We start from the raw sequence: 24230 nt of genomic DNA, 5'->3' as shown, positions 1-24230 counted from the left end.
TCATACTGAAGCAGTTCATGTCCTTATGCAGCAAGACCAGAATAACACCAAGCTTGTGCTGATAAAATGGCAAGTCACATTCACCCTAGACAGTGCCAGGCAATGAGAATCTCAAACAAGAGAATCTAACCATCTCAGCCACGTAGAGGCAAAGGACAGATTCTGGAGCACACCTTGCCATCACCAAGATGCCACCAATCAGCTGACAACATAGTTCTTGAATATAGACAAACCTTTCTTGTGCTTTCCCATCTGCCTAAAGCTGATTTGAAACTTGCATCACGCAGGTGTAGTAGCGAACTTCAAAATCATTTACTGTTGAAATAAAAGTTTGGCAAGAAATGCTAGCAATTCAGCAGTTTGTTGAGTGGTAGCCAATCACGTTAACTTATAGTTGTATAGCAGCAATTGAATGCAAAATGTAATGGCGAAACAACATTTTCTTCCCTCCCCACAGCACTGACAACATTCTACTTCCACATTATACTACATAGCTAACTGCAAATTAAAGTGTGCACATGAATCATCTTACTCAAAGGGGCCGTAACAGCAAATTGCAAGTACTACACATTACAGAATATAGACGGAAGCAGGGAATACTTTCATCGATGTGACCAATGACCCAACTAATTGCATGAGTATCTTAAGTGGCATGGGGCATTCAGAGTAGGTTTTCCCCTCCCCCCAAGCAAATATTGATTACTATTTTGTATATCACTATTCCACACAGTACAGTATCCAATTCTGTAGACTAATTTTGGACCCATCTGAAAAGGTGCAGAGCAGATCTAATAAATCTTCACCAGCTATGGTGGGGGTTAGGGAAAAGATAGATCAATTTTATTCCTTTAATTCTGTACATCATGGAAAGTTAATCAATGGATTAATTATTTAAAAACATGCTATATCTAAAACATGCTTTTACAATGTTTAAGCCTCAAGTCCCATTCAAGGAACTACGTTGCTTTAGACTCATGGATAGGTGAGATGATGGATAGGTGAGAAAATGGGTTGCTCCATAATGCAATAATGTAAATGAATTCAAAGACATGCAATTTTACAATTTCATTCTACACATACCTACACATCAGCTACTCTTCCCTCTTCTTTGCATAACTGCAAGTCTCACAGTCCCCCTCATTAAATCATGGGTTGAATATGCTATTGTTACTGAATTGGTAAAACACAGGCCCAAGGGCGAACAAAATAACACAGGCATAAGTACAAATCCCACCACAGAACACAAGATTCAAACACAGCTAATAAATAAAACTTGAAACAAAAAAACATCGGTACAAGGAACAGTGACCATGTAATTACTAACTTGTCATGAAAATCTAGCTAGTTCACTAATATTCTTTAGGGAATGAAATCTGCCATTCTCACCTAATCTGGTTTGAGTGTCTGCAAACAGAGAGCAATTTTGCTGGTTCTTAACTGCATTATGAAATAGTCCAGCAAACTACAGTTTAAAAAATAAAGATGGTCAATAATCTGTTTGAAATTCACAAATAGCATGAATAATTTTTTACATAAAAGATTATTTTACTCATTTTCTCTATTAAGAACACAAAAAAAACAGAAATAAGACACTTAGTACCTTGAGCCTGCTCGACTATTTCATAAGTGACAAATGATCAGCATTCAGTTACAGTACCCAAGCATAACGATAAAATAAAACCGTCTAAGAGAATAAATTTCATGATCTATGCCTTATTCGTAGCAAAGGCGAAAACTGTTAACAAAGAAGCAGATTGAAATTAAAAATTAAGGTTCAAATCCCCATGAATTCACACAAACTGCCATTTAAAGTTCTCTTCATATGTACACTTCCTCTTCAATTGAGATAACTACATGGGTAAAGTGATTTCATTTACTGAGAAAAGCAATTTAATTGTAAACAAACAATCCCAATGGCTCATTTTCAAGTCAATAGCAAACACAAGAATGATAGGGTCTTTTACAACAAACATAAAGGGTAAATGAATTTAGTATTAAGAAATTGTAGGATTACAAACCAAATGAACAGCCTCTGTTAATATGGCTTCTCAATCTGTTGGTTAAAATCTGATTTGGATTTAAAATGCTTCATGTTAAAGCTATTAATACTTGATTTACAAATAAAATTAGGCTGCATGCTACACTGAGTATGATTCATAAACTGAGCAACTATTGAAATATATTTGAAGCATAAATAAATTACATAGTCCACATCCATGTAATAGAAGATACAGCTGCATGTTGTCACTAAAAATACATATACAATGAGGAACTGAAAAATTAGTATTGAGAACTTCTTTTAAATTAGCACCAAATACTCAGTTTCTGATAGCCTATCAGCACATGTGCATAAGATTACACTTGGTCCTGTGAACTTGTGCAAGTAAGAAATTTCTTGAATAAACCAATGTCTCTGGTCAATATTACACTTGGTGGTCACCATCAAAAACACAAAACATTTTCACATTTGCTGAAAGAGTTTGGAAAACGTCAACTGACCAAGACTAGAAAAGTTCTAATAGCTTGTTAATTTTTATTTTTTGAGAAGTATTCAGGTGTCATTGAACCCTTCAATAAAGAGAGTGAGTACACTGTGGACCCCTGCCCTCAACCAGCAGAAGCATGAGGAGCATAAACTCTTAAAAGTAATCAATCTGCATGCCTTACAGGATAGGAAATTAACCTTCTTCATAATTAAACCAATCCACTATTATATGTTGTCTAAGTGAACCATGGAACTATGCTGCATCAATTTTAAAGGTTGGGGGAGTGAGAACAGATGAAAACAATTAGAAACTATTTCCCAAATGCTTAGGACACAATTGTCAAAACCAAATGGAATCAGCAGTAAGTTATCTTGACAAACTGCTTTTGTCCCAGTTTTCTGTACATCAACTAGATTTCCATATTTAGAAATTGTTCACTATATATTTGAGCAATAAATGAAGAAACATGTTAAAATTAATACTATATGAAGTAGCATTGTGAATTATTAAACAAATTCTCATCTGAAAATATTAAATTTGATTCAAACAAGGCCAGTAATTTAGAGGATGATTTTTAAACATGTCAAACAATTCATTCAACAAATACCGAATTCTCTCAAAATCATGAAAATTGATTAAGTATCCGAAAGTATGGTGCTGGAAAAGCACAACAGGTCAGGCAGCATCCAAGGAGCAGCAGATTCGACATTTGGGCATAAGCCCTTTATCAGGACGGATGCTGCCTGACCAGTTGTGCTTTTCCAGCGCCACACTTTTCGACTGACTCTTGAGCATCTGCAGTCCTCAATTTTTCCTAACATTGATGAAACATCCATAGAAACTTGTAATCTCTTGTAATATCAGATTGTGTAGAAGTCACTGTCATTCTTAAATCCTTATTATTTCAAGTGGAAATGCTGCTAATAAACTACAAATCTTCTTGCCACAAGACAAAATGTGCTAACAAATACACTCTAAGAATTCTACTTGCTTGATAAGGCTGTTGTGAAGCACCTTCTGGCTTCAAAACATTATGAGGGATATAGGAATACAGCTGTGTTGAATATGAATTCCACTTTAACCTATTAAGCAATTAGGTTTGAGAATCCAAACAACTCAAACCAATAACTGACAATCCTCTGATGTAAACAGCTATTAAATATTGAATTCTACATTCCCCCCCTCATATCTTCATAATACAGCATTTCACTTAGTTCACCCCGAGCTAAATCTGGTACCCTGTGATTTGATACCCATTCAACAAATTGTTCATGATCCCAACAGTGTGCTGGTCTTCATAGCAAGAAGATTCACATCCAAGAGCAGATGGCTTGCTGTAATTATACAGGGCCAATGTTACATCATACCTTGAACAGTGTGTACAGTTTTGGTCCCATCTGCTGAAGGACATTCTTGCGATAGAGGGAGTACAACAAAGGTTTACCAGACTGATTCTTAGGATGGCAGGAGCTGTGCAGAGAGAGGTTGAATTAATTCAGACTATATGCACTGGAGTACAGAGAATGGGGGTCAGGGGTGGAATCTCATAGAAAGCCATAAAATTCTAACCGGACAAGACAGAATAGATACAGGAAAGATGTTCCTGATGGTGGGGGAATCCAGAACCAAGAGTCATAATCTAAGAATAAAGGATAAATGCTTTGGGACTGAAATAAGAAGAAATTCCTTCACCCATAAGAGTTGAGCCTGTGAATCTATTGCCACAGAAAGCTGCCAAGGCCAAAATATTGTATGGTTTCAAGAGGATATTAGAATCAACACTTGGGGCTAAAAGGATCAAAAGATAAGAGGGCAAAGCAATTGCAGGATGGCTTGGATAATCATGGACAGAATGTTTGATGGAACTAACTCAAAGGGCTGAACAGCTGGTTCCTGCTATTTTCTAGGTTGTGACAATTAACAATATCTCACTGTCTAAAATCCAAGAGTCAGCATTCAATTTGGCAGACACGTATAAGTTATGATCACTCTTTTACTGTCCTGTTCTGGTCAGCTGACACAAAAAGCAATGTCAAAATGTTGCAGATTACAGGAGAAAAGTGGAAATTCCTCATTTCAATTATTTTTGCCTCAAACTTCCTGGTTTCAATCTTTAAAAATTTTTTTACAGAATTGTGCCATTCAGTTCTTCTCTGCTTCCTGAGTGCCAGCAAGCTTCAAAATTTATACCACCTGCAATAACTTTCCTTCATCCTTAAACCACTACTTGTGAAATCATCTCAATATTTCCCAGGATGTCAACACTATGCCATTCCTTAACTTGCTTACTGTAATAGTGTCAGAACTCAAATTCAGGCCCAAAATGGAACCCAGACCAATTTGGAAGTAAGAGTCAGCAGATTTATAAATAGATTAGACTGAAGTCACTTCAACCACACACTGTTGTTTCAAGATTCACACGGCTCACTGAAGGCTCTAAAGTTCGAAAGAACTTCCTGCTACTGTACAGTCAACTTACTCCAGAAAGAAACCAAATTTTACTTATTTATCTCCTGCTTACCACCATCTATGCAAGTTTTACAAAGTTAATGCTAGTTAAAGAGGGAAGGAATGCAGAGCAGTAAAAGTGTATTCCAGTTTTTCTAATAAAACTAAATTTATTTTAAATTTCTGAACAGGTATGATCTTCATTTGAACTAGAATTTGCTGCAATTATACTGATGAGTGCGATCTATTAAGAACAGTACATGTGAGAACACGCATAAACGGGCACGCCATCATTAATAAACCACAAAAATTTGAAGCATGGCTACATAAAGTCATTTGTTTAAAAAAGACAGACTAAGAAACTAGATAAAATGTGCTAGTGATTTCTTCAAACCACACAGCAGGAGGAAATGATGTTACTTAGGTTTACAATGTGAATCGGACGCACTGCTTGCTCCAAGTGCTCGTTCCAATTCACCAGCCATCCAGAAAACACCTGCTTCCAGTAACAATGATCGATGCCTTATGCTCATTAAACCGTTTGAAATGCAAGTTGCACAAGTGTTGAAACATACGGACGGAAATAGGCACCCTCAATACATTATGCCATTCAGGGAATTGGCTTATCTGTATCCAAACTTCATCCTTGGTTCTTTAATCTTGAGCTCACACTCAAGATTAAAGCAACAGAATGGATGCTACACATAGCCCCAAAACTGCTAGGGTAGTGTCCCTACTTCTGGACCAGGAAGTCCAGGTCCAAGTCCGATATGCCCCCGAGATGTGGAATAACATATGTGAATAGGTTGCAGAGGAAAATATCAAATTGCTATTGTCCTCACTTTGCTCCAAGGATATTTTAAATACCTCTACAAATCTAATATGGGTAGTGACATCTTGGTACAAACTATTGCTGTCAAAGACATTTTATTTTCATAGGAATGACAATTAAATTCAACTTGCATCAAGTAAATTACCTTGGTTAGATAGACATAGTCTCAACACTAATTAAATAGTAGATATTATGTTTCATTTCCCTCCAAACATGTACTCTTGTATATCCATCTTTGAAATAACTCCAAAAGTGTCAATTTAAATATAAAAACAAACCTAAATTCTCATTCCAAGATATTCTTATTTACCTTTACTTTTTAGGCAAATTGACCTCAGTTACAGATCCTTTTAATAAACCAGCCCAGATGTGTTACAGCAAATGAAATTTCAACTCCTGTTCTGACCAAGAGGTAGGGCAATTAGCACTGCGCCCTAAGAACACAAAATAAATTAGTGTGAACCTTCCTGTATTGTAACATTGGGTTCCACGACATGAGGATATTTAAAAAAAAAGCACTTGATCAGACATTTGAACACATGACCCTGAGTTGATGTATCTGATTCTATACCATCTGGGCTAAATTGGGATTACTTCAGGTGTAAACCATCACCAAATGGATGCTTTATCAACATGAACAAGTAGAATTAAAACAAAGTTGAAGTACAGCAAACATTATTGTGAACAGTACAAATTGAACATCCAGGTGGAAAAGATTTCACAATAAAGCAGAATACTGGTTAAAGTTCACTGTGGAAGAGAGTCTGACAGATTTGCTTCAAAACCAAGCCAACACATTGTACCTGGTCCCTTCTGTAGTTTTGTGTTTAATGGGAGGAACAAAGTGCAGTTGTTGCCTGGACAACTTACAGCTTAGAAGCAGCATCCAGTTACTATCACAATGAGGATTGCCAACTGACCATTGCTCAAGGGACATATTTCTCATACACCAATGAACAGCAGACCTTCCTTTTGGGAGGTAGCAAGCAAGTATGAAGTAGCAAGACTGCTGGATTCTCTGGACCCTGAGTTTAGACAGTGAATGTCTTTTCAGCAGTTGATAGAAACTAAATAAGTTCCAACAAACACCTAAAATGGATCATACCTCTCCCTAACGTCATCAAACAGATGCAATGAATATCTTGTTCCTGCCTCTCAAATATGCAAGACGGAAAAATCAATGTCTGTATCTTTGCCAGTTTATATATGTGATTTTCTTTTATCTCTAAAATGGCTGGATCTTATATCTACAACTTACACATTGGTCACAGATTTTTGGAAACTTCACACTTTGGTGGCCAAGCATTTAGTTTCAGGATTCTACTGTCACTGCTAAATCATAATGAGCTAAATCTATTTCACTAAGATGGATAGAATTTATGAATGCCTCACTGCTCAACAGAAGTAGGAACTGATCAATTGAAAATACCATCTTTTCATTAAATGAAAACAAAACATATTTGCAGTCATTACACGATAATTCATCCCAAAGTGTTTTCATTAAAATCCAATTTCATGCCACTTCAGACTCAGCTAATCAGTTCCTTATCCAAGCATGATATAACACGCCCATTTTGTTGATTCTGAAATAAAATACAACAAACACTTACTCTTTTAAAGTCATGGCAATTTTCATGTTTTCCAGAAGCTCATTATTTTAATCAGTACATAAAATAAGAGTATTCTTCTCACAGGTTTAAAAGTAGAAGATCTCAAAATTGGGAAACCAAATACAACATAGCCAAAGGCATCAGCTTTTGGTCTGTGAAAGATCTCACTTTGGTCAGTCCATTGGTTCGAGTTCTTCTGTAAAGCGGCGTATAAACTTGGCCAATGTTTCAATACAATATTGAGACAGTGCTTCAATAGCAAACTACATTTGTAAATGTGCTTCTAACATAATAAAAAGCCCTGCAAAACCTCTGCATTAAGCAATGACACCAAGACAATAAGATGTTAGCTCAAGTCAAAAGATGGTGGTTTTCAGGACTACATGAAAAGAGGTAACGATAAAGTTTATGGAGAGCATTGTAGTGCTAAGGGCCAATGACCTTCAATATATGGCCATTAATTGGAGGGGCAAGTGAAATTGGGATGCTCAAAAAGTCAAATTCAGAAGAACACAAACTTCTCGGGAGGTATGCAAGGAGGGATGGCTAAAGTCAGACAAAACGTGAGACTTTTAAATGAAGTGCTGCTGAGCCATCTGCAAATCAGTGTGTTGGTACAATGATTGAACGTGGCTTGGGTTGAAATAAGTTTCACATAGCAGAACTCCACAGTTAGAGATGTCATCTTTTAAATAAGATTTTAAACTGAGGTCTTGTCTGGCTTAATAGATGGGGAACTCTCAACATCTTTCAAAGAAAAAGCAGGGTGTATTCTTTGACCGAGTGCCAAATCCGATTACCTGATCATCTCACTGCTGTTAGTTGACTTTGCACTGTGCAATGTGGCTGTCTGATTTTTTTTTCATCTCCATTTTGATTAACATTTGAAAAGTACTTCTATTGGTTATGAAACATTTTGGAACACCCAATAGGCACGAATGCACTTTATCATTGAAAATCTGCACACAGACTTAACAGTTGTGAAGGTGAAGGCGAAGAAAAAAATGGCAGAAGAATAGGAGATTGACTAAGTGATAGTTAACATTCATGGTGAAGAGTTGTTTCACAAACTGAAAGAAGATTTACAGCAGAGTTCTTCAGGGATCAGTGCTATTAAGCACCACTTTACTTGATTTATATTCATGGCGTGGATTTGGGTATACCAAATGCACAATGCCAAAATCTGCAATGACACAAAACTTGATAAATATGTCAAATGCAGTATAGTGTAGATTCAAGAGAAGAGGCACTGGTAGCTAGGGCATATTTATGAGAGATTAAATTTAATGCAGAGAAGTGTGAAGTGACGCATTTTGGTAGGAAGGTGAAAAGGACAGTTATAAAAGGGAACAATTTTGAGAGGGACCGTAGTGACTTGCTGGCATATGTTCACAAACTGTTGATAGAGGCAAGGCAAGTTGAAATGGTGTAGGAAAACAAATGGAATCCAGGACTTGATAAACTGAGATATTGAGAACAAAAACAAGCAGCATATGAAGAATGTTTATGACAATACTTGTTCTCCAGCTCAGGGCAAACCAGTATGTCCAATAACGAACCTGATACCTTAGAAAGATGATAAGGCTTGAGAGAAGGTGAAGAAGAGTTCTGAAAATGATTCCAGTAGAGAAGTTTCAGTAACATGGATTGATTGGAAAAGGTGGATTTATTCTTATTAAATAAAGGTGAAAGAAAATTTCTATGCTTATTCATTCCTGTCGCTACTAACTTCCCAATACACAAACTGCTAACTTTGTTACTTCAAGCTGTCCTACAAGTGGATTCCTGTGGGGAATAGCTATCTTGCCCAATATAACACCACCACAAGAGAACTGGAATTCAGGTGAGATTCAGAAAATAAAGATGTGGTCTCAAAACTGCTCCATCTTGGTCACTGAAACACAAGCTTTTTTGTATTTCTAAATTATGCATTTCCCGCAGTAAACTTGGGAATCTGACAAACAATGGTCACAAATTATCCCTTTACATGTTAACCTGAATGTTAATATGAGAAGTGATAGCTCAAGAATGATGTCATAAGACCATAAGACACAGGAGCAGGAATCAGGCCATTCAGCCCATCGAGTCTGCTCTACCATTCAATCATGAGAAACTGATTCTTTAGCTTTCTCCCCATAACCCTTGATCCCCTTGATAATAAAGAACCCATCTATCTCTGTCTTAAATATATTCAATGACCTGGCCTCCACAACCTTCTGAGGCAATGAATTCTATAGATTCACCACTCTCTGGCCGAAGAAGTTTCTCCTTATCTCCATTCTAAAAAGGTCTTCCCTTTACTCTAAGGCTATGCCCTCAGGTCTGAAGTCTCTCCTACCAAATGAAACACCTTCCCAACATCTATTCTGTCCAGGTCATTCTGTATACTGTAAGTTTCTATTAGATTCTCCGCTCATCCTTCTAAACTCCATAGAGTACAGACCCAGAATCCTCAAACATTCCTCATATGTTAAGCTTGGCTTTGCTGGGGCCAATCTCCTGCACCTCCTTCGAACATGCTCCAGGGCCAGTACATCCTTCTTGAGACATGGGGCCGAAAAGTACATCATAAAAACCCCTTGGCTGCCAAACACACATCCATCTATCCATTTGTGTCAAATCAAACCATTTGGAAGTATTTGTTTTCTAAAAAAACTTAAAAGTCACAACACAGAATGTATCTTTAACTTGGAAAGATAATACAAAGTTCTCAGCATTTTGAGAACACACTGATACCTCAATCTTAAGAGTTAAAATATTACAAAAGCCATTTACCACAATAATTATACTTCTGGTAACAGTCTCATATACTCCCACCTGTGCCTCTGAAAATGAGTATGTTATGCACACACATTTGTTGGTGAAGCATGCTAATAAAGTTAGATTAAAGTGCATTTGTTGGGTCTGTATGATGGTGTCCGTGTGGGACAAAGAATAAGGATCACAATCAGAGATTACTTGTAAAAGGTGCAACTAATAAACACACCAAACAAACAGCACATTTTTGAAATAGACTGTCAAGATATACAAAGTACTGACCAACTTAGCATTTTTGAGGATGAAATGCTTGAGCCCTTCCATACTTTGGTTATGCAAAGTGTGAGGCTTATAAAGATAGTAATATCCATTCGATCAATAACAGGTTCATACCAGAAAGTGACTTTTTACAAACAAGGAAAAAAACAAGAATCCATATCTGACTAATTTGATCAGTGAGAAAGGAAAACCTCCTTACCCTCCCAACTTGCATTGTGTTTTTCTACTCTTACAGTTGTGGTTCTGTTCGCTGAGCTGGGAATTTGTGTTGCAGACGTTTCGTCCCCTGTCTAGGTGACATCCTCAGTGCTTGGGAGCCTCCTGTGAAGCGCTTCTGTGTTGTTTCCTCCGGCATTTATAGTGGTTTGCCTCTGCTGCTACCCTATGGCCTAGTCGGCTATGATGTGGAGGTGCCGGTGCTGGACTGGGGTGGACAAAGTTAAAAATCACACAACACCAGGTCATAGTTTATTTGAAAGTACAAGCTTTTGGAGCACTACACCTTCACCAGGAAGCTAGTGGGGCGGGATCATGGGACTCAAAATTTATAGTACAAGATCACAGACTCTCTCTCTCTCTCTCTCTCTCTCATACACACACACACGTACGTCAGTCAGTCTACGGGGTGAATTTGCAGATACATTCTATTTTGTTCAAAAAACACAAATCTGTAGGCAGTCAATATGACATTTTATAAATCCCTACTTTGGAAAGAGAACCAGTCAGACTCAAGGTTAGGATACAGTCAGACTTAACCTCACACCTTTAATGCATTGTCAGAGCTGAGATGTCACATTTATAATCTGATAAAACCTTAAATTATCTCAGGTCTGTGACTTGAAAGCAGTTCTGGGATTTACACAATAATCAATTGAAACTTGCATCCCCATTCACAGTGACTAAAGATTTAGCAGCAATTGCATCAATTATATGGCACTTTGATCTTGTATCCAGCCCTCACACCCCCCACCCCTACCCAGCTACCTGACAAAGGAGCGATGCTCAGAAAACGCATACTTTTAACCTGGTGTGTGATTTTTATCCTGGTAGACTATGTTAGTGAACTTCAAAAGCATAACTCTGATGCCAAAACCAAATCAATATAGGAGAAAAACTTCAAACAATATAAGACACCAAAACCTGTAATTTCAATTCATTAGTATAACACTGTTTTCATGCTTCGAGCTCAATTCCTGTTAAAAATGACACTATCACTTTGCAGATTATGTCATGTCATTTTTCAATTCAATGCAATACCACAAGCAAAATTTAGCACTAATGGGCCACGCAATACCTGTTACACTACACTTTGCATAAATTGAAAATAACCAACAGCAGTTTCTTTTGAGAAGCAGTCGTCAACCCAGATTCAGCACATTCCCTCATCCATAATTGCCCATATCATCAGTACTGTCTTAACATACTGACATTAAATCACTCTTACAACTCAACCAGCCACACAATCTAAAATATCCAAAACATTACAAATCAGCCAGTACCCAAACGTGAAACTAAAATCCCGACTGCCTTTCATTTTCTTCTTACCAGAGATAATAACCAAAAGTTGCTTTATTTGCATGAAACCACACATCACCAAATATTCTTTGACACCATGGACAGTATATACATGCAGCCAGTACTCCTCAAAATTTGAAATTTAAATTATTTTGAAGCATCCAAATTCTTTCTTGAGTTTTTAAAAAATTAAAATATTGGAAAATTCCATTCATTCTTGAACATTTTTTAAAAGTCTCTGAATCAGTTTTTCACAGTACTCTTAGGCATAGAGCATCCTATACAAAGACTGAAACTAAAAATGCTTGAGCACAACAGTTCTGGGTTAACCAGAGTTGGCCAAATTGGACTTTACCAGAGGTTTTATCACACTGAAAGGCTGCCCTTTTCCATCATTGATTTGACAAAATTGACCCTCAGTGATTTGAGAATTGCTCCAGTCCCAACTTTGACCAACTACCCCCCTCACAAAGACTCCATTTCATCATTTCATATTTGGTCTGGCTGATCAGGCATTCCTTCTTTGACCCAACTCAGCCACTTATTCCAGTCCTCCTAAATGCCCTCATCCTTCCTTTCAATTTACTTTTTATCCATTGGCACATCACAGCTTGCCTTCCAAACCATCCCAAAGATTTCATGAGCTGACAATATCATTCTTCCCTCAATCTTACTATCTGCCAACTGGCCAACGCTGGTACCTTGGCCATTGTCTGTAAAAGCTACATTATTTAGATGGGAAGAGATATATATGAACACAAAAGTAGCTGTTACTCAGATTTTCAAAAACATGCACACGGGAACTAAGGTTACAGAATTTATGCTAACAGTTTTTCATTTGGTGTATATACTTCCTCTTCTCAACCCAGTTTCCTGTTCAACATTTTGCTCACAATTTTACATTAACATTTCCTATTATCGATGCAATTGCAACAGTTGTGATTTAACTGCAAGCTCTAGTAACATGGCTCAATGTAGTGAGTTTATGAAGTTATCTTGTATATCAACTGACCATGGGCAATGCAATGAACAAACGACTGGTTATCTGAACACTGCTTCCACATTACTCAAGTCAAGTTTCTCCAGATTCTTCAAGAACCATTTCCTTTATCCCTTTCTACCCCAAGTATTATGAAAGCCTTGAATCATGCTTATGATTCAGCTATACAGTAAATAGTCTTTATAGTCTTACCAGACCCATTGGACTGCACTCTCATTAGAAGGTGGTGATTTAATCTAAGGGTCACCATACCGTCGTGAAGGGAGAGGTTGAAAGGAGGAGATTCCTTCATACTAACCTTAGTCAATGTGGAAATTGGACTCATGCTGTTGGCCTTACTCTGTATCACAAATCAATGATCCAATCAACAGCTAAACCAAACCCGACAGTTTTACAAGGCACTAACGAGACTGCATCTTAAGTACCATACACATTCCTGGACATTTGATTTAGGGAAGGATGCAAATATGAGAAAACGGTGGGTAGGCTACACTTGTACCTGCTGGAGTATCAATTCCGGTCGCATGAACTGCAAAAGGGAGCATGGCTTCTGCAATGACGTTCTTCAAAAGTCTCCCTGGGTTTCAGCACTGAGTGACTCTTCTGACTACTTTATCGCACAAGTCAGACACTTCTAAGTGTCACCATAAATGAAAAGTTTTCTGACTGATCAGCATCAGATGCAAAAATTCCAATACTGATTGGAAGCTCTGAGCTGATGTACTACAATTGAACAGTCCGTCAGGGAGACAAGTGGAAAAGGAAATGCTTAGATAATGGCTGCCTTGGTCAGACAAATTCTGCAGATTCAACATCATGGAACACATTAAATAACCAAGCATTTGTAAAATCACAAAAGCAAGATTTCAGTCTCAAAAATAACTTTTTTAGCAATTGACTGCTCAAGAGTGAAGTAAAAGGCATAATTTTGATTCCAGATTTTTAAATTAAATAATCTACAAGATAACATCCATATCCAAACTTATATTTCACAATGTCAAATAATTTTTAAAATATCTTTGCATCCACATTTCTACATATTTAATATTTCCTGAAATGAGGACATGCTTTATAAATTGGGATCTACATGAGACAATATCTGAAGGGTAAGTCTCCCTCACCTGCAAAACTTGAAAACCACTGCTATGTTAAAGCTTCAACAGACAGACCAATTCGACAAATAACTTTAGCATTTGAACTAATTGTTGCTCAACGCAAAAATCCATTCTTTTCATTTACTTGTGCAATCACAAGTTAACTGTTATACAGTATTACATACATTAAATGCAAAAGATTACATCCTGGTTTCTGTCTCAAAATTATTGGAAATAGTTTTTTTTAACTAATTTCTTTACTCATACACAATAAAGCCTCTATATTTAGGCTTGCTAAGAATGTGACCTCCACAATGCTTTTTCAACACGCTTTCCAATCACGTTGAACCTCAAATACTTGCACAATAGCTTCGCTCCCGCAAAAAGACCTTAATAAACATTTCATGCCTTGACTTGTATATTTCAAGAGAAAAGTTGGTACAATAGGCAGTCTCTAAAACACAGTTTAAAACATTTGAGATAACTGGGAGAATGCTAGACAAATTTCTACATTAAACAAGATACATTCCAGTTAATTATAGTCATTATATTTCTTAGTTCAAGTGGCAGCATAATTGCTAACAAATTACTTGCGATTTCTAAAAGTGCAATTGTTAGAGGGGTTGGGCATTTCCTGTAACATATTGACATGCATTTTGACACTCACATTTATATGGTGTATCTAGCCTGGGTAAAATAAAAGAGAATGTGTTGCTGGGAAACCAGTCACTGTGGTCTCTAAACAGAGACTTGTGCAACAAATATTTTGCTTAAGTTTAGAAGGGTGTATATAGACAGAAATTAATAGGATCTGTAAAAAAAAAGGTATTGTGATAATTATGGGTAACTTCAATCCACATGGAGACAGGGCAAATCACAATCAACCTGGAAAATGATTTATGGAGTTTATTCAACACATTCTTTGAATATTATGTTTTCATGCTAGCCAGAGAGTAGGCTATTCTAGACCTGACAATGTGCAATGAGACAGAACTAAATCAAAAAATCTTATTGAAGAAAGCCTCTTCACGACAGTCAATGTAACAATATACAATGTCACACTCCAGTTTGAACGTGCAAAGTTTGGATCTATGGTTAAGTATAAAAGTAATGACCACATATTCAGGAGTTATTTCAGATGAGTATTATGTAATGAACAAGGGCTAATTAATATTGTTGTTGTAAAAGAACATTTAGCAGCAAGTCATCACAATGTGATAGATATTACATTATTTTTGACAGGGAGGTAGGTTAATCCTAAGCAAGGGTGTTATATTTGAATAAGGGAAGTTATGATGGTATAAATCACAACTTGGTAGAAGTGGATTGGGAAGTATACAACAAAGGGCACCACTTTACATAGTTCTTCAAAGACCATCCATTGCCTACTACATTGTTTACACTAACTAATCAGGGTGCAAAATCCCACAAGTCAGTTAACTATGGCTGACAAGGGAAATTCTTTTAATCGTGTACAACCCTGAAAAGGCCGACAAAGTTGCCAGAAATTATTGGAAATCTGATAATTGAGAGGCTTTTAGGAATACAGCAAAGGAAAACCAACAAACAGGTCAGGAAAGGGAGATTTAAATATGAATGCAACCTATCAAAACAAAAGCTAAAACAAACTGTAAAAACTCATGGTGGCACAGTGGTTAGCACTGCTGCCTCACAGCACCAGAGACCTGGGTTCAATTCCCACCTCAGGCAATTGTCTGCGTGGAGTTTGCACGTTCTCCCAGTGTCTGCGTGGATTTCCTCCGGGTGCTCCAGTTTCCTCCCACAGTCCAAAGATGTGCAGGCTAGGTGAATTGGCCATGCTAAATTGCCCGTAGTGTTAGGTGTAGGGGAATGGGTCTGGGTGGGTTGCACTTCGGAGGGTCAGCGTGGGCTTGTTGGGCTGAAGGGCCTGTTCCCACACTAAGTAATCTAATCTAAAAAGGAAATATTTTGCTCAGCTGAATGGAAGTTCATTACATGCAGAGTCACGAAATTTTATAATGGGGAATAGAGAAATGGCAGAGAAGCTTAAATGATTAATTTGTGTCTGTTTTTATTAAAGAAGATACAATGAATCTCTCAGAACTACAGATCTGAGTGGATTAGGAGAATGATGAGGAGTTGAAAGAAATTCGTAAAATGGTCAGTTCCAAGGCCTCAATTAATTACAAATTACACCCGTAACCTGGATGAAGGAATAACTATATTTGTCAATAATACCAAGATAGAGGAAGAGAGTAAGCTGTCGAGAGAAGGCAAAGGGTTTCAAAAGCATGCAGGTAGATTAAATGAATAAGGAAATCATTGACAGAGGGTAATATGGAAAATTGTGAGCTTGCCCACTTTGGCAGCAAGAGTAGAACACTATTTAACTGGAGAGTGTTTGCAGAATGTGGCATCACAGAGGGACTCGGGTGCCTTGATACACAAAGTTGGCATGCAAGTACAGCAAACAATTAGGAAAACAAATGCAATGGTATTGTGTATTGCAAGGGGAATGCAATACTAAAGTAAGAACGTTTTACTACAGCCACACAAGGCTTCGGCAAGCCAATATATGGTTAAATCTGCCCAATATTCTGACCTACCAGACCAGTTTTGGTTTCTTGTGTGAAAAGGATGTAATGGTGACAAAAGCAATTCAAAGGAGATTCAGTCAACTCATTCTTCATTCCAGAGAAGGCAGCGGCCCCATCATAAGAAAGATTGAGCAAGTTGGCACGATAATCACTGGGGTTTAGAAAAATGATATAATTTTATTGAAAATTCAAGATCCTGAGAGAACTTAACGGATGAATATGGGGATAGTGCTTCCTTTCTTGGAGGACACCAAAAATAGGAGACCTATCTTTCAAAGCAGAGAGGAAGAGAATTTCTTTTCTCTCTCAGATGGTTGCAAGTATGTGCAATTCTCTTGCCCAGAAACCAATGGAAACAGGGTCATTGAATGCCAACTTGGACAGATTTTGGTAAACAGGGAGTCAAATAGCTTCAGAAGTAGATAGCAAAATGGAGTTCTCTTATTGAATGTGGAACCAGACTCAAAGTGGCAAATGGCTCCCTGCCCTGAAGTCCTACGTTCCAAAATTCCTACATTGCAAAAACTTGTACTTTCTCTGCATAGTTCCTTCAAATTAAACTTGCAACTGTGTAACATGTATAAAATTACAACTTCACAGTTCATTTATGACAGAAGACAATGGAGAGTAAACTAGCAAGAATTTCAAATCACTTCTGCACCATCAATTCAAAAATTAGGCTAAATTTACCACTACCATTCATGGTCAGTTATCTCAGTATGAAACCAGGACTGAAGCATTGGTCTTTCTAGATCATAGTATATACTATCGCAATCTGATTTCAAGTCAAGCAAAGGTATTTCAGAACATTTGGGCATCACTTACTAGAAAGTGCTACTCCTGTATTAAAAAAAAGTTTTGTGTAAAGTTGAAAGTTTGATGCTCCTTGTTTCAGTTATACTACTATAGCAAAGGGCAAGCCTAGAGATAGACCAAAATTGAAAGGTTACTGAAACCTTTGAGCACTCAACTAGATGCAAAAGCAGCACTGATGGAGTCCTCAATGAAAATCCTGAACTCTCCTCTTCATTTAATCTTAGTTATACATTAATTTATACTACAAGATAAATACTTCATTTGTTGGGGTGATGGGAGGATCAAAGCCAGGAACTGAGTGGAGAAAATAAAGGAGTGGAGTGCCATTCACATTGCACCATATGCAAATCATTTTCAATTGCTTTCACATCATACACAAGATTCAGATTAGAACATGCTTCCAAACAGTCTGGCCAGATATTATTTAGGCCAAGTGAAGGAAATTGGCAAAAACAAAATCAGCAGCAGTGCAGAGACTGCCAGAAGTGACAAACTCTCAACATTGGCAATGCTGAAATATGCCATTCACTGTTCTAACCTTAAACATTGCTGTGCAAAAAGTTCCAGCTTCAACTTGCATAACATTAATACAGATGTGTACCAGCAGTCTCTTTAAAAAGAATGCAAACAATCAAAAATCGGCTTTAGTGAAATTTCAGTACTGAAACTTCACTAAATTCCAGCTAACATTTATAAAGAGTCATTGCACATTAATATTTTACTGCAGCTCAGTGCAAATTAAACAAGTAAAATACAGACTCAGTAGGTGTACAAGTTTGTGGAGTTACTGTCCTAGTTTACTTGTCAAAGGAATCCATCCCACACACCTACAGACTGACTTTAATCATTCTGAACATAGTTTCCAATTGTATTACATAATGCTACAGGGTGAATTTTCTATGACTGGACATGGGTAGAAAGTTAAAATACTGTTTTGAACATATGATGATAGAATAAATACCCATGTTGATTTTATGTTAAAAGCTGTAAAGATCTCAATCAAATTGTTAAACTCAGCTTACACAGCACCTATCAAGCCCAACCAAACAGGACTCAGGGATTCTACAGAAAACAGTTTCAGCAACTCAACCAGTTACAACATCACTAAATCACATGTGGAAAAAACAAGTTTGAGGGGAAAATTTATGTCACATCCAAGTCAAATAGCAGATTGCATCACAGTTCAAATAAGCTGTATAAAGTAATCACTACCCATCATGAAATGCCCTTGGACAAATTCCATTTGCAATGCACTGCATTCCAAATGCTCAGTAACTACCAGAAACCTGATTGGGTCATGTAGTCATGAGTTCCCAAAGTATCATTCCTAACTTACAGCTATATTTAATGCTCACCTACAGTCGATGATTTTGCCCTAAAATTTGTTAACAGTCAAAATTCAACAAAAGATCAAGAATTTAACAATTGAAATGTAGAAGAGTTTGAAAGTGAAAATATACATTAACTTTTATGATGAATACTTACAATGAGAAACAAACCTCTGAGCTACTGGCTGTCCAGATCCTAAGCACTGGTGGTACACGTTTACAAAATTCAACAACAGGATTGGAAATCCAACTTCCACATTGAGCAAAAAGCAAAACAGTGGGGAAACTAGAGATCCTAAATAATTTAAAAATGCTCAAAACACTCAGATCAGGCAACATCAATGAAGAAAAATCATGGCTCATGTTTCAGGTCGTGATCCCCTTTGGTTTACTCAAAATTAATGCAATGGGAATCTAACCACTCTGAAATGTTTCTTAAAAGTCATGTAATGGTTCTCCAAAGCACAGTGACTCGCTATGCCAAACGTTCAAAGGTGATCACAAACACAAATACAATCTCATGTCTGTATACGATCATAACCTTAGGTATTGAAAGAGTTAGTCACAGCGCACTTGACACAAGTGGAAAAGGAAAAAAATACACCACCCCTCCATTACAAACCAGGAACTTGTGTTCCATTCTTCTGGTTGTTTGGTAGCAAGATCACACACATACCTCACTCTAGTCTATTCAACAAGGCAGTGTTGCTGTTCAACTCTGGTTCAAGAGCCTCTACATCCATCCTCAGGAAGTCAAGAGGATTATTTCTGGAAAGCTGAGACCATCACAGCTCAAGTGAGCTTCTAAGCTGGCACACACTGAACCTCCTGACACCTGCAAGAAAGAATCCTCCTCAAAGAACACCATCAGTCAAGAACTTAAAAAGTACTTCAACAAACATGGGATTTGAAGAATTCTCATGCACCGATCTGAAATCGCAAACATTACTGGAATACACTCTTGCATCTCAAAAGGATACTCCTACTTCTCAATGGCATAGCTCCTTGTTGACCACAAATGCCATTCCTGAAGAAGGGCTTATGCCCGAAACGTCGATTCTCCTTCTCCTTGGATGCTGCCTGACCTGCTGCGCTTTTCCAGCAACACATTTTTAAGCTCTAATCTCCAGCATCTGCAGTCCTCACTTTCACAAATGCCAAAATGTCAACTGACCCATGTTGTGAAATCCCAGCTTTCAACCTTTTACTGAAAATATGGAGAACCTTCAACAACTTCAGAATGGACCTGGGAAGAGCTGCCCACTAGCTCCACTAAGGAACATAAGGACCACCTCGAATTTAGACTGTGGCCATCTAATTCAGACCATTGTTCAGATACTAAACTTCTTTCCAGAGAGATCCACTCCCAAGGGACCTACAACATTCAATGTTAACTGATACTATTGAATGAATGATTAGTTTCAACAGAAATATAACTGCTGTCCACAGTCATTTGAGACGTATATTATCCACAAATTCTCACCGTTACATAGCTTTGTAGAGGGATATCAAATTAGTGTAATTAATGGTCATTTGGTGTGGCAGGGGAGTTGTGGGGTGTAGGTAGTCAATTGCAATGCACAAAACTATTACTTCACACAATATTTGAGAGGGGTGCACAGAAAATTGAAAAAATGTTTTTGAACTGCAGTGTTTAAAAATGGAATACTCAGAACTGCAAATGGTAATATTCCTGCTTATTTCAACATGTGCATGACAAATCAAACCAATTGGAAACAGCATGTTTGTGGTATTTGAACGTATATTTAAGGTGCTTGCCTTTACAGCCATGTGGATTGCAGGGAGGAAGGGAGAGGAGGAAGGGAGAGGAGGAAGGGAGAGGAGGAAGGGAGAGGAGGAAGGGAGAGGAGGAAGGGAGAGGAAGGAGCAAGGAGGAGGAAGAAGGGAGAAGAGGAAGAGGAAGAGGAGAAAGAGCACAGAGGAGGAGAGACACTCAGGGAGTGGGATAATTCCCATTCCCATCAGCAAGTTGCAAAGCACTTCAGTCAGTAAGCTACTTCTGAAATGTGCCTGCATAAATTGCTGACCAGCACGATAAACTGCACACACCTAGCAAGATTCATCAACCTGTTTCTGCAGTGCTTGCTGAAAGGATAAACATCGACCAAGATACAGAAAATGACTTTGCCATTGTTGAAGCATCATCGCAATCATCGGAACAGATGAGAAGTCTTAAACCCCTCAAAAACATGGCACTCTGCCATCTCTTGCAGATACGTTTTAACGTTGTTCCAGGAAGTGTAAGATAAATTCTTATACAATATACTGAATCAGAACCTTCTGCTTCAATTATAAAGAGTCACACTGACACCTTGTAATTTTCTGCTGTTTCACACTATAATTAAACACCCATCAGCCCACAAACTAAATTCATGACGCTGTGAGACTCAAATTCAAACATGTGTGTTTTTCTCTTAAAATAAATGGCAATTAATAAGTCATACAAGCTCAAAGAAAAAAATAAATCTAATGGGGAAAAGTGCAGATTTGTTTCAAGGCCTTCGACTTTAAGAGTTGTTTTTCTTTGTTTTTTTTTTCAAAACAAAAGTCGTCAGTGTTAGCTATTTTGGAGGTCTTTTAACACAACGAGTTAAAAGACCTCCAAAAAGACCCTGCTTCTGAATCATCGGCTCTAGTTTGAGACCCACTTCAGAACCTGATGGCAATGGAAAGTTCATTCATAAAGTGGTCAAACATATTAAGTATCCACCTCCAAATCCTTCAAACCTAAGCTATTGGCAAGCAGCATGAGCAGGAAATAAACCCGGTACACAATGCCATGGAGAGAAAACTGGAGCCTTTATCAGCTGCACACTACATTATGTTGGTTCATAAAACACAGCAAATTGGACTTTGAATGATAAATTATAAAAAGTGATATATTTTTATTACTTCAATATTAAAGAGACTTTTCATCACTTTTATGAACTGCTAAACTGAAATGAAATTGCTGAGCATAAAGTCCTTTGGTACAACAAATAGTTAAAGAGACAAAGTAGTAAAACGTGTTGAATCAAGACTTTTGTTATAGTTTAATGTACTTAGGGAATCCAGCTTACAGGGATTTCAAGGAATGGGACAGAAGTAAAAGATGAATTTTCTAATCTTTCAAGATTCACTTCTAATTTGAAGAAAACTAAGCCTTAATCTGACAAATAAGGCTCAGTAGTCTGTATTGCTATTACAGAGGAACCTCAATTATCCGAATACCAATTATCCGAAAATCAGATTATCCGAAGGTGATCTCGAGGTCCCGATAGAAACATTACATCAAAGACTTGTTTCCAACATTGATCGCATCTTTTATTTACAGTAATTAAACAGGCACCTTCTCCTAATGACTAACCTCCCATACCCTCTCTCTCCCCACACTTTCCCTGGAGTTCTACAGAGGAGAGTACCCTAAACACCCCCTTCCCCAGATAATCTCTGCAGCATTGTCCTATACAGGGCAAAGGTGGAACCTGTCAAAAAGTTGCAGTAAAAACATGTGTGTGTGTGTGTGTTTGTTTGTGCGTGCGCACACACACTATTTGGAGACTTACGCCACAAAGGCAGCAGCAGCCCTGTTGTTGGTGTACAGTCCGGCTGCCCCGGAGAGGAGGTAGGGGGCGGGCAGGGGCTGGTGTTGGGAGTGACGGGGGGGCAGTGTTGGATGGGGTTGGGGGCGTGCGATGGCAGTATTGGGGGTGGGCAGGGGCAGTGTTGGGCAGGAGCTCGCGTGCAGTGTGTTACTGTCTCATCTCCTGAATGGGTCGCAGGCTTTAAAAACTCCAAGCCCCAGAGGGAAGGCATTTAATGAACTAACCGAGTAGTCGATTATCCAAACGAAATACTGCCCGCCAATTTCGTTCGGATAACCAAGGTTCCCCTGTATTTATCAGGCTCTAAAGTATTTCATAATCTATGGAACGAGTTGAGCTGCTTTTGCACAGAGTCAGCATGGCGACAAAGGGCTGAATGGTTTCCTGCACTGTAACATTTCTATTTTTCTGACTATACTCTAGCTCTATGTTGAACACAAATAAAATTCCAACCCAAAAATATGATTAGTGTATGGTACTGGTTATGGATCAGGCCAGACCCCCTCAAAACATTTCAAGAAAGCAGTCCCAACTGTGACTTTGCTAGTTGTGTTAAGCAGGTGAAATATGGATATTCCAGGAGTGATACAACTGGCCCAACCATTTAGTTTTAAACAAAACAGAATTTATTTGCAAGATTACCAATGAAATACAAACAAAAGAGAACAGAATATAGAATTATTTAACCTATCCGAAAAACCAGATTATCCCAACTTAACGCTGCTGTTCCAAATACTTGCGACAATCCCCATAAACACCCCTTGACACAAAATGACCTGGATGAGAGTGTAGAATGGTTAGTAAATTTGCAGATGACACTAAAGTTGGTACAGTTGTGGATAGTGTCGAAGGATGTTGTAGGTTATAGAGGGACATAGATAAGCTGCAGAGATGGGCTGAGAGGTGACAAATGGCATTTAATGCAGAAAAGTGTGAGGTGATTCACTTTGGAAGAGGTAACAGGAATGCAGACTACTGTGCATATAGTAAGATCCTTGGTAGTGTAGCTGAGCAGAGAGATCTCAGTGACCATGTACATAGATCCCTCAAAGTTGCCACCCAGATTGATAGGGCTGTCCAGAAGTCACAGTGTGTTAGCTTATATTAGTAGAGGGATCGAGTTTCAGAGCCATGAGGTCATGCTGCAGCTGTACAAAACTCTGGTGCGGCTGCACTTGAAGTATTGTGGCAGTTCTAGTCACTGCATTATAGGAAGGATGTGGAAGCTTTAGAAAGGGTTCAGAGGAGATTACAAAGATGTTGTCTAGTATGGAGGGAAGGTTTTATGAGGAAAGGCTGAGGGACTCGAGGCTATTTTTGATAGAGAGAAGGAGGTTGAAAGGTGGCTTGAGACATACAAGATAATCAGAGGGTTAGATAGGATAGACAGAGAGAGCCTGTTTCCTAGAATGGTGATGGCTAGCACACGGGAGCACAGCTTCAAATTGAGGGGCGATAGATGTAGGACAGATGTCTGAGGTAGCTTCTTTACTCAGAGTAGTAGAGATGTGGAATACACTGCCTGTAACAATAGTAGACTTGCCAACTTTATGGGATTTAAATGGTCACTGGATAGGCATATGGACGAGAATGGAATAGTGTAGGTTAGATGGGTTTCAGATTGGTTTCACAGGGCTGAAGGGCTGTGCTAAAACAGTGTCTTACAGGAGAGAGAGCGAGAGAGGGAGAGGAGGGGGAGAGAGAGAGCGCGCGAGAGAGAGAGAGCGCGCGAGAGAGCGAGCGAGCGCGCGAGAGAGCGAGCGAGCGCGAGAGAGAGCGAGCGAGCGCGAGAGAGAGAGCGAGCGCGAGAGAGAGAGCGCACGAGAGAGAGAGCGCACGAGAGAGCGCGCACGAGAGAGCGAGCGCGGGAGAGAGAGAGCG

The 24230-nt window shown here is 38.4% G+C and overlaps 1 protein-coding gene across 7 annotated transcripts in view; it reads right to left on the bottom strand.

Moving 5' to 3' along the window:
- Nucleotides 1-24230, bottom strand: part of csk (C-terminal Src kinase) — a 141680-nt gene that overhangs the window by 68916 nt on the left and 48534 nt on the right. The window contains exon 1 of one of the 7 annotated variants that reach the window (XM_043680262.1): nt 10612-10687. The exons of 4 other annotated variants lie outside the window; for them this stretch is intronic. Coding sequence is in view for 1 of the 3 variants with exons in the window: in XM_043680255.1 (XP_043536190.1) it covers nt 3854-3897 (44 nt within the window). In the remaining 2 variants the exon portion in view is untranslated. Of the gene's footprint in view, nt 1-2018; nt 2090-3853; nt 3913-10611; nt 10688-24230 lie in introns of those variants that run through there. 2 more of the 7 variants (XM_043680255.1, XM_043680260.1) reach the window with 2 other exon arrangements.

Source organism: Chiloscyllium plagiosum, chromosome 40, assembly GCF_004010195.1.
Source record: "Chiloscyllium plagiosum isolate BGI_BamShark_2017 chromosome 40, ASM401019v2, whole genome shotgun sequence".
NCBI lineage: Eukaryota > Metazoa > Chordata > Chondrichthyes > Orectolobiformes > Hemiscylliidae > Chiloscyllium > Chiloscyllium plagiosum.
This window is presented reverse-complemented; position numbering and strand designations above follow the sequence as displayed.